Here is a 10934-nt window from a genome sequence, read left to right as displayed (position 1 = left end):
CTTGTCGACAAATCAGACGAGTTTCAAGAAAGAGGTTCTGGTTGGGCATTGGAAAAACTTTTAAAAATTGATCTCAATATTAAAAAAGTTAATTTAACTCGAGGTTCGCAATTCATCCCAACACCAACAACATTGAGAACAAAACATGCATGCATAAACATTCAAAACAAAGATGAATATTGCTTTAAAAGGTGTATGGTAGCGGCACTAAGTTTCCCGAAAAAAACACATGTCGATAGACCATCTACATATAAAGTCGATATCAAGCAGGACATCATTCGTCTCGATACAGGAATAACATTAAACTTTATGGGTTTAAGTTTTCCATTGGCTCTAAAGGATGTAAAACAATTTGAAAAAGCCAACCCCGAAATCAGTGTAAATGTTTTCGGATATGAGCGAAATTCCATTGAAGGCCCATACTACCTTACAAAGGAGGAAAAGAGACATCATGTTAACCTGATTTTACTCAACGATGGAGATAAATTCCATTATATATGGATCAAGAATATGTCACGGTAATATAACAACATTCAATAGTACTCAAATTATATACTAATTTATTTTCTAATTCTGTTATCTTTCAGCCTTTTATCAGCTCAAATATCAAAACATGGACACGCGGTATATATCTGTAACGGTTGCATCCAACCCTTTCATGTTAAGGAGGAGCTCGATGTTCACAAAAAACAATGTGGCGGTGTAGTTTGCAGCATGCCCCAGACTAAGAAGGATGCCATAGTTAAATTCGTAAACCACAAAAAGAAGGAGAAAGTAGGATTCTCTATCTACGCAGATGCTGAGAGCGTATTGAAACATAAGGAGCAGGAACCCAATATCAACAGAAAAACAGAGCAAGTAAAAGAGCACATCCCATGTGCTTTTAGTTATAATATAAAATGTAGTTTTGACTCTAATTTAGATAAGTTCTTTATTTATACTGGCCCCGACGCGCCAAAAGTCTTCTTAGAGAATTTAATAGAAGATTGCAAGTTTTTATATAATAACTATTTGACAAAAGTCCAACCAATGATTACTTTAACACCCGAAGAAGAATCACAATTTAAAACAAGTATCAACTGCCACATATGTGATGAGTCGTTAGGTGGTGATAGGGTCCGCGATCATTGCCACTTAACTGGTAAATATCGAGGCGCTGCCCATAATCAATGTAATCTGAAATATCAAGTTCCGAAATTCATTCCAATATTTTTCCATAATTTTTCGGGCTATGATTGTCACCTATTCTTTAAAGAATTAGCTGAATTTGGAGGAGAAATTAAAGTTATTCCGCAAAATAAGGAACTGTATATCTCCATGTCCTATTTTATCAATATGAAAAAAGATGAGCCTACTGACACCACTAATTCAAACAGTACAGTTGTTGTAGACGAAGAAGAGGAAACAAGTGATGAAGAGTATTCAGAAGAAGAAGAGGAAGGAGGGGAGGACAATGAAAAAGACAAGAAGAAAAAGAAGAAGAGGCAAAATAGACTCGAATTACGTTTCTTAGACAGTTTTAGGTACATGTCTACAAGTTTAGACAAATTGGCGAAGAATTTGCCTAAAGATGCTTTCCACGCCGTAAAGGCACATTTCCCGAATGAGGAAGATTTTGCTCTATTGAAAAGGAAAGGTGTTTTCCCTTACGAATATCTATCATCATTCGAAAAATTGGATGAGACTCAACTACCACCCATTGAAGAGTTTCACGATAAGATGAAAGATAGTGAATGTTCAATAAATGACTATACCCATGCAAAAAAAGTCTGGACACATTTTCGTTGTAAGACTTTGAAAGACTACATGGAATTATACTTGAAAACAGATGTTCTCTTATTAACGGACATTTTTGAAAATTTCAGAGACTTGTGTAAGGGAATTCATTCTTTAGACCCTTGTCAATACTTCACAGCCCCATCTCTATCTTGGGATGCAATGCTTCTCTGCACCAAGGTTGAACTTGAGCTTTTTACAGATATAAATATGTACAATTTCTGTAAAAACGCAATAAGAGGCGGTTTAACTCAATGTTCAAATAGACATTCTGTAGCGAATAATGAAGATGCTCCCAATTATGACAAAAACAAACCCGAAGTAAACATATATTACTTGGACGTCAATAATTTATATGGAACAGCCATGACAAAACCTCTCCCAGAAAAAGATTTCAAGTGGGAAGAGGACTTGGAAAAATTTAATGATCCTAAAGTAATAGAAGCAATTCCAGAACACAGTAAAACTGGATATATTTTAGAAGTTGATCTCGAGTATCCAGTACATCTTCATGATCAACACAATGATCTTCCTTTTTGTCCAGAAAATAAATGCGTTGGGGGTTCCAAAACCAAAAAGTTAATAGCAGATTTGACGGACAAAACGTCATACACAATACACTACTCAGCTTTACAACAATGTTTAAAGCATGGCCTAGTTCTTAAGAAGGTGCATAGGGTTTTATCTTTCAAGCAACGTGCTTGGTTAGCTCCATACATATCAAAGAATAATATGCACCGAGAAAACGCTAAAAATGTATTTGAAAAAGATTTTTTCAAATTGCTAAATAACTCGGTGTACGACAAGACTATGGAAAATATAGATAAGAGAAAAACTGTTAAAATTGTAACAGAGTGGGAGGATAAGAACAACCAGAGGAAAAAAATGTAGCTAGCAAGCTAATTGCTAAACCAAATTTCCATAGTCTTTCTATTTTCTCTGAAAATATGGTAGCTATCCAGATGCGAAACGTAAAAGTAAAATATGATAAACCATTATATTTAGGCTTTTGCGTGCTAGAAATATCAAAGGTGTTGATGTACGATTTTCTTTATAACTTTCTCAAAGCAAAATTTGGTGATGCCTTTATTTTAAATTATATGGATACGGACTCCTTCATAATAACATTTATTGGACTGAATCTATATAGGAAATTGACTAGGAAAGAAATAGAGGAAAGGTTTGACACCTCAGACTTTTCCCCTAATAATAAATATGATATTCCTCTCATCAATAAAAAGAAATTGGGCATGATGAAGGATGAAAATAATGGCCAAACCATTCTTGAGTTTGTAGGCCTTCGTCCTAAAGTCTATGCTATCAAAGTAGTTGGTAGCGAAGACGTGAAAAAATCTAAGGGTGTAAAGAAATCTGTAATAAAAAAATATACAATAGATACATATAGAGAATGTCTTTATCAGAAAAAAGTTTTGTATGATACAATGTATTCATTTAGGTCAAGGCAGCATACTATAACCACAGACAAAATTACAAAAATATCTCTAAGCCATCAAGACGATAAACGCTATATAAGAGAAGACGGCATAAGTACATATGCTTGGGGCCATTATAAGTTAAATAACATATATGAGCATTTAAACTTGGATAATTTAGATTTACCTGTCCCAATGGACATTGATTAAAATGTAAATTTATTAAATTAAGGAATAAAATAAATGAAGCAAATTCATGTACATATATCTATATAAACAATAATTTAAATGTAAATATTAATTGTCTTATTACTAGTATTACAACTTATTATCATTAAAATTTCAGCATTATTTGCATACTACTTTCTAGAAATTACACATGGTATTTGTATTAATCTTTTTAACAACGTTTTACTAAATAACAATATAATATTATTATTACTAACTTTACACATAAACACCATTATTTTTACTAAATATCTATGTACTATTACTAACTACATACATTTATAATGTTTTTTGAAAAAATAAAAATAAAACAATACTTTTTATATTTGAAATTACAAAACAATGTGTTTTATTTCATTATTGAGTTTACATGATATAAAGGTAAGTATACAAAGAACTTATACTATTTTTCGAACGATTCCAGTCAATGGAACATACTTCACCAGACGATCATGGATAATTAAGCAATATGCTGAGGAATTGGTATATTGGTTTCAAATTGAATTTTTAAATCGATAGGTCCATTCTTCACAGCTTCATTTTGGTTGCTGATGTCAATAACAGCAATGGGGTTGTCTTTAAACCTTGAATATGTGAGAAGTGGTAGTGGATCCCTCATATAATAAGATTGTTGAAACTTGGCATACATGTCATAGAGTACTGCATGATTAATATATAATATCTAACTCTCGTAGTTCTTCAATTATAGAAACCATCTCAATTGTATGGTCACATTTTCCACTTTGATTTGATTCTACCAACAGCTTTAGTCGTTCAACAAGAACATTGGGATCGTTCCAATATACATATTGAGGTTTTTCGGGATTTACTCTCATTAGGCCTTTACCAGTATGAGTGCCATCGATTATCTTCTTTATTATATTGGTGTATTTATATCCTTTGTTAGATTTTACTCGTTCATTATGGTTGTAGTTCACTTTATGTGCATTGGAGTTGAGTACAATTTTCTTATATATCTCCAACTCTGATTCATCGTAGTTTTTGGGTTTTTGTTGAAAGAGAAGTTCAAATAAGCCTGGTGTGAGCGCCCAATTCTGGTTTCCTACGATAATTTTTTCATTATTTGTTTCTAATGGTTTATCTCCAAATTTCCATTCCCCAGGTTGATTAAAATCAACTTTGTACATCAAAACATATTTAAATTTTTCACCATGTTTACAAATTTTAACATTTTAAATTATTTTTAGTGTAGCAATTCACCGATGCATCTACCTTGTTTCTTGTGCCAGCTTGCAACTTTTTGTATTTTCTAGCAACATGTTGCAAAAAACAGAGTTGTATACGAGGATCTATTTTTGTATGGGAAATCTTGCATAAATCCTCGTATACAACTCTGTTTTTTGCAACATGTTGCTAGAAAATACAAAAAGTTGCAAGCTGGCACAAGAAACAAGGTAGATGCATCGGTGAATTGCTACACTAAAAATAATTTAAAATGTTAAAATTTGTAAACATGGTGAAAAATTTAAATATGTTTTGATGTACAAAGTTGATTTTAATCAACCTGGGGAATGGAAATTTGGAGATAAACCATTAGAAATAAATAATGAAAAAATTATCGTAGGAAACCAGAATTGGGCGCTCACACCAGGCTTATTTGAACTTCTCTTTCAACAAAAACCCAAAAACTACGATGAATCAGAGTTGGAGATATATAAGAAAATTGTACTCAACTCCAATGCACATAAAGTGAACTACAACCATAATGAACGAGTAAAATCTAACAAAGGATATAAATACACCAATATAATAAAGAAGATAATCGATGGCACTCATACTGGTAAAGGCCTAATGAGAGTAAATCCCGAAAAACCTCAATATGTATATTGGAACGATCCCAATGTTCTTGTTGAACGACTAAAGCTGTTGGTAGAATCAAATCAAAGTGGAAAATGTGACCATACAATTGAGATGGTTTCTATAATTGAAGAACTACGAGAGTTAGATATTATATATTAATCATGCAGTACTCTATGACATGTATGCCAAGTTTCAACAATCTTATTATATGAGGGATCCACTACCACTTCTCACATATTCAAGGTTTAAAGACAACCCCATTGCTGTTATTGACATCAGCAACCAAAATGAAGCTGTGAAGAATGGACCTATCGATTTAAAAATTCAATTTGAAACCAATATACCAATTCCTCAGCATATTGCTTAATTATCCATGATCGTCTGGTGAAGTATGTTCCATTGACTGGAATCGTTCGAAAAATAGTATAAGTTCTTTGTATACTTACCTTTATATCATGTAAACTCAATAATGAAATAAAACACATTGTTTTGTAATTTCAAATATAAAAAGTATTGTTTTATTTTTATTTTTTCAAAAAACATTATAAATGTATGTAGTTAGTAATAGTACATAGATATTTAGTAAAAATAATGGTGTTTATGTGTAAAGTTAGTAATAATAATATTATATTGTTACTTAGTAAAACGTTGTTAAAAAGATTAATACAAATACCATGTGTAATTTCTAGAAAGTAGTATGCAAATAATGCTGAAATTTTAATGATAATAAGTTGTAATACTAGTAATAAGACAATTAATATTTACATTTAAATTATTGTTTATATAGATATATGTACATGAATTTGCTTCATTTATTTTATTCCTTAATTTAATAAATTTACATTTTAATCAATGTCCATTGGGACAGGTAGATCTAAATTATCCAAGTTTAAATGCTCATATATGTTATTTAACTTATAATGGCCCCAAGCATATGTACTTATGCCGTCTTCTCTTATATAGCGTTTATCGTCTTGATGGCTTAGAGATATTTTTGTAATTTTGTCTGTGGTTATAGTATGCTGCCTTGACCTAAATGAATACATTGTATCATACAAAACTTTTTTCTGATAAAGACATTCTCTATATGTATCTATTGTATATTTTTTTATTACAGATTTCTTTACACCCTTAGATTTTTTCACGTCTTCGCTACCAACTACTTTGATAGCATAGACTTTAGGACGAAGGCCTACAAACTCAAGAATGGTTTGGCCATTATTTTCATCCTTCATCATGCCCAATTTCTTTTTATTGATGAGAGGAATATCATATTTATTATTAGGGGAAAAGTCTGAGGTGTCAAACCTTTCCTCTATTTCTTTCCTAGTCAATTTCCTATATAGATTCAGTCCAATAAATGTTATTATGAAGGAGTCCGTATCCATATAATTTAAAATAAAGGCATCACCAAATTTTGCTTTGAGAAAGTTATAAAGAAAATCGTACATCAACACCTTTGATATTTCTAGCACGCAAAAGCCTAAATATAATGGTTTATCATATTTTACTTTTTCGTTTCGCATCTGGATAGCTACCATATTTTCAGAGAAAATAGAAAGACTATGGAAATTTGGTTTAGCAATTAGCTTGCTAGCTACATCTCTTTTCCTCTGGTTGTTCTTATCCTCCCACTCTGTTACAATTTTAACAGTTTTTCTCTTATCTATATTTTCCATAGTCTTGCCGTACACCGAGTTATTTAGCAATTTGAAAAAATCTTTTTCAAATACATTTTTAGCGTTTTCTCGGTGCATATTATTCTTTGATATGTATGGAGCTAACCAAGCACGTTGCTTGAAAGATAAAACCCTATGCACCTTCTTAAGAACTAGGCCATGCTTTAAACATTGTTGTAAAGCTGAGTAGTGTATTGTGTATGACGTTTTGTCCGTCAAATCTGCTATTAACTTTTTGGTTTTGGAACCCCCAACGCATTTATTTTCTGGACAAAAAGGAAGATCATTGTGTTGATCATGAAGATGTACTGGATACTCGAGATCAACTTCTAAAATATATCCAGTTTTACTGTGTTCTGGAATTGCTTCTATTACTTTAGGATCATTAAATTTTTCCCAGTCCTCTTCCCACTTGAAATCTTTTTCTGGGAGAGGTTTTGTCATGGCTGTTCCATATAAATTATTGACGTCCAAGTAATATATGTTTACTTCGGGTTTGTTTTTGTCATAATTGGGAGCATCTTCATTATTCGCTACAGAATGTCTATTTGAACATTGAGTTAAACCGCCTCTTATTGCGTTTTTACAGAAATTGTACATATTTATATCTGTAAAAAGCTCAAGTTCAACCTTGGTGCAGAGAAGCATTGCATCCCAAGATAGAGATGGGGCTGTGAAGTATTGACAAGGGTCTAAAGAATGAATTCCCTTACACAAGTCTCTGAAATTTTCAAAAATGTCCGTTAATAAGAGAACATCTGTTTTCAAGTATAATTCCATGTAGTCTTTCAAAGTCTTACAACGAAAATGTGTCCAGACTTTTTTTGCATGGGTATAGTCATTTATTGAACATTCACTATCTTTCATCTTATCGTGAAACTCTTCAATGGGTGGTAGTTGAGTCTCATCCAATTTTTCGAATGATGATAGATATTCGTAAGGGAAAACACCTTTCCTTTTCAATAGAGCAAAATCTTCCTCATTCGGGAAATGTGCCTTTACGGCGTGGAAAGCATCTTTAGGCAAATTCTTCGCCAATTTGTCTAAACTTGTAGACATGTACCTAAAACTGTCTAAGAAACGTAATTCGAGTCTATTTTGCCTCTTCTTCTTTTTCTTCTTGTCTTTTTCATTGTCCTCCCCTCCTTCCTCTTCTTCTTCTGAATACTCTTCATCACTTGTTTCCTCTTCTTCGTCTACAACAACTGTACTGTTTGAATTAGTGGTGTCAGTAGGCTCATCTTTTTTCATATTGATAAAATAGGACATGGAGATATACAGTTCCTTATTTTGCGGAATAACTTTAATTTCTCCTCCAAATTCAGCTAATTCTTTAAAGAATAGGTGACAATCATAGCCCGAAAAATTATGGAAAAATATTGGAATGAATTTCGGAACTTGATATTTCAGATTACATTGATTATGGGCAGCGCCTCGATATTTACCAGTTAAGTGGCAATGATCGCGGACCCTATCACCACCTAACGACTCATCACATATGTGGCAGTTGATACTTGTTTTAAATTGTGATTCTTCTTCGGGTGTTAAAGTAATCATTGGTTGGACTTTTGTCAAATAGTTATTATATAAAAACTTGCAATCTTCTATTAAATTCTCTAAGAAGACTTTTGGCGCGTCGGGGCCAGTATAAATAAAGAACTTATCTAAATTAGAGTCAAAACTACATTTTATATTATAACTAAAAGCACATGGGATGTGCTCTTTTACTTGCTCTGTTTTTCTGTTGATATTGGGTTCCTGCTCCTTATGTTTCAATACGCTCTCAGCATCTGCGTAGATAGAGAATCCTACTTTCTCCTTCTTTTTGTGGTTTACGAATTTAACTATGGCATCCTTCTTAGTCTGGGGCATGCTGCAAACTACACCGCCACATTGTTTTTTGTGAACATCGAGCTCCTCCTTAACATGAAAGGGTTGGATGCAACCGTTACAGATATATACCGCGTGTCCATGTTTTGATATTTGAGCTGATAAAAGGCTGAAAGATAACAGAATTAGAAAATAAATTAGTATATAATTTGAGTACTATTGAATGTTGTTATATTACCGTGACATATTCTTGATCCATATATAATGGAATTTATCTCCATCGTTGAGTAAAATCAGGTTAACATGATGTCTCTTTTCCTCCTTTGTAAGGTAGTATGGGCCTTCAATGGAATTTCGCTCATATCCGAAAACATTTACACTGATTTCGGGGTTGGCTTTTTCAAATTGTTTTACATCCTTTAGAGCCAATGGAAAACTTAAACCCATAAAGTTTAATGTTATTCCTGTATCGAGACGAATGATGTCCTGCTTGATATCGACTTTATATGTAGATGGTCTATCGACATGTGTTTTTTTCGGGAAACTTAGTGCCGCTACCATACACCTTTTAAAGCAATATTCATCTTTGTTTTGAATGTTTATGCATGCATGTTTTGTTCTCAATGTTGTTGGTGTTGGGATGAATTGCGAACCTCGAGTTAAATTAACTTTTTTAATATTGAGATCAATTTTTAAAAGTTTTTCCAATGCCCAACCAGAACCTCTTTCTTGAAACTCGTCTGATTTGTCGACAAGCTCATTTTCATGGTTGGTAAAGATTTCCTCTAGATCATCTCCTAGGGATACTACTACAGACTTGGAAATGTGATTAAAAACTTGTTCTGTTGTTGTCGACTCGGTAGATTTTGATGGATTCTCTTTTACAGCCGTGGGTTTGATATACTATCCCTGCAGCTCTATATTGATCTTGATACTTGTTTTTTCACCCAACTCAAATTTTAAACATTTTATTATTGAGTCTTTAGCATCTTTTAGGAAATCACGGGGTAGTATAAGGTCTTTAGTATTTTCCACTTCATAAGAAGTAATGTTCTGATTGAATGCACTTTTTATAATTTTTATATTTTTTTCCAAATTTTTTCTAACAACACGGCGATGATTGTCACTACGAATATGAGATATCATATTCTTCACTGTTACGTTGCACTCCTCACATAATTTATCGGATCGATTAATTTTGTCCATTTTATTTGCTTGCATCTGTGATGTAGTTGGTGATTCTTGTGGTTGGTGTTGTTGTTGTTGTTGATTAATATGTGTTGATAATTGGTGGAATTTTAGTTGGTAAACATTGCTAAACAGCTGACCGCAATCGTTACAATGCATTTTCACATGCTTTAAAAACTCACGTTTAACATTGAAAGTAATAGCACAATAATTGCAGATATGGGGAGCCATTTTTAAAAGCAATGAGAATTTTGGAATGCGATGTTGAATAATCCGTGACTTGTTAAGTACTGATGACGTTCTCATCAAATCCCGTCAATATATAATTATTTGGATGAATCGATCTTTCCTTTGTATTCCAGCATCAAAATCCCCCCTCAACCATACCCCCACCTCACACTTGAACCCCCTCTCCCACCATATTATGGTCAACACTCACGTCACATGCATATTATACTCAAGCTGTGTATAATAACCACAAAGGGCAAGATTTCCTATGACCAAAGAAATATTCTTGTAGCAATGAACACTGCAGATTTGTTTACATTTGTTAAATGTAAACAAATTGCCTAAATGCTCGTTGACAAAAAAAATCAAATTTTTGGTCAATGTATCGACCACCAGTTGTAAGAATCATTTCATGGTCACTTAATGTTTACTCTTGGGTTTTTGTTGCAATATGAGAAACTCTGACATTCATCTCAACTCATAGCGTTATGAAAATCAAAAGACGAACGAACCTGACCATCATCAATAATTTCACAAACTTGTGAAATTAATTCGGTATACATTGAATCTTATTTAAGATTATTTGCTTTTTATACGAAAATTGTCAACTGACCACCATCAATAATTTCACAATATTGTGAAATTAATTGGGGATACATGTGTTAAGTTATGAACATAATTGAACATGCTTACGGACAGATTGGTGGACGGACGGAAAAATTCTCTTTGATTACGTGCATGATTAGGCCTG

At 32.8% G+C, this 10934-nt stretch overlaps 2 protein-coding genes across 2 annotated transcripts; one reads left to right on the top strand and one right to left on the bottom strand.

The window, feature by feature from the left end:
* The first annotated feature begins 309 nt into the window (after positions 1 to 309).
* On the top strand, positions 310 to 2327 carry LOC141398202 (uncharacterized). The gene is made up of 4 exons (XM_073975435.1): positions 310 to 518; positions 588 to 1873; positions 1916 to 2270; positions 2321 to 2327. Exons 1-4 carry the CDS (start codon positions 310 to 312, stop codon positions 2325 to 2327), a joined length of 1857 nt encoding a protein of 618 aa, XP_073831536.1.
* A 761-nt stretch (positions 2328 to 3088) lies between these two features.
* Positions 3089 to 9214, bottom strand: LOC141398201 (uncharacterized). Its single transcript, XM_073975434.1, has 3 exons — positions 9006 to 9214; positions 7789 to 8936; positions 3089 to 3147 (listed from the first exon to the last, which is right to left on the bottom strand). The coding sequence occupies exons 1-3, from the start codon at positions 9212 to 9214 to the stop codon at positions 3089 to 3091; spliced, it is 1416 nt and encodes a 471-aa protein (XP_073831535.1).
* Positions 9215 to 10934: the final 1720 nt, after the last annotated feature.

The sequence above is a fragment of the Musca autumnalis genome, unplaced genomic scaffold (genome assembly GCF_047663935.1).
Source record: "Musca autumnalis isolate F117 unplaced genomic scaffold, ASM4766393v1 scaffold_3, whole genome shotgun sequence".
Classification (NCBI taxonomy): Eukaryota; Metazoa; Arthropoda; class Insecta; order Diptera; family Muscidae; genus Musca; species Musca autumnalis.
The sequence above is the reverse complement of the archived record's forward strand: the minus strand, read 5'-3'. Positions and strand labels throughout refer to the sequence as shown.

What these genes read in the sequence shown, in the direction of transcription:
- LOC141398202 (XM_073975435.1), top strand. Translation starts at nt 310, where the DNA reads ATGGGTTTAAGTTTTCCATTGGCTCTAAAGGATGTAAAACAATTTGAA. An exon ending in TGGATCAAGAATATGTCACG is followed by an intron (nt 519 to 587) that starts GTAATATAACAA and finishes GTTATCTTTCAG; the next exon opens with CCTTTTATCAGCTCAAATAT. An exon ending in TGAAAATTTCAGAGACTTGT is followed by an intron (nt 1,874 to 1,915) that starts GTAAGGGAATTC and finishes AATACTTCACAG; the next exon opens with CCCCATCTCTATCTTGGGAT.
- LOC141398201 (XM_073975434.1), bottom strand. Translation starts at nt 9,214, where the DNA reads ATGGGTTTAAGTTTTCCATTGGCTCTAAAGGATGTAAAACAATTTGAA. An exon ending in TGGATCAAGAATATGTCACG is followed by an intron (nt 8,937 to 9,005) that starts GTAATATAACAA and finishes GTTATCTTTCAG; the next exon opens with CCTTTTATCAGCTCAAATAT. An exon ending in TAAGATGAAAGATAGTGAAT is followed by an intron (nt 3,148 to 7,788) that starts GTTCAATAAATG and finishes TTTTTATTACAG; the next exon opens with ATTTCTTTACACCCTTAGAT.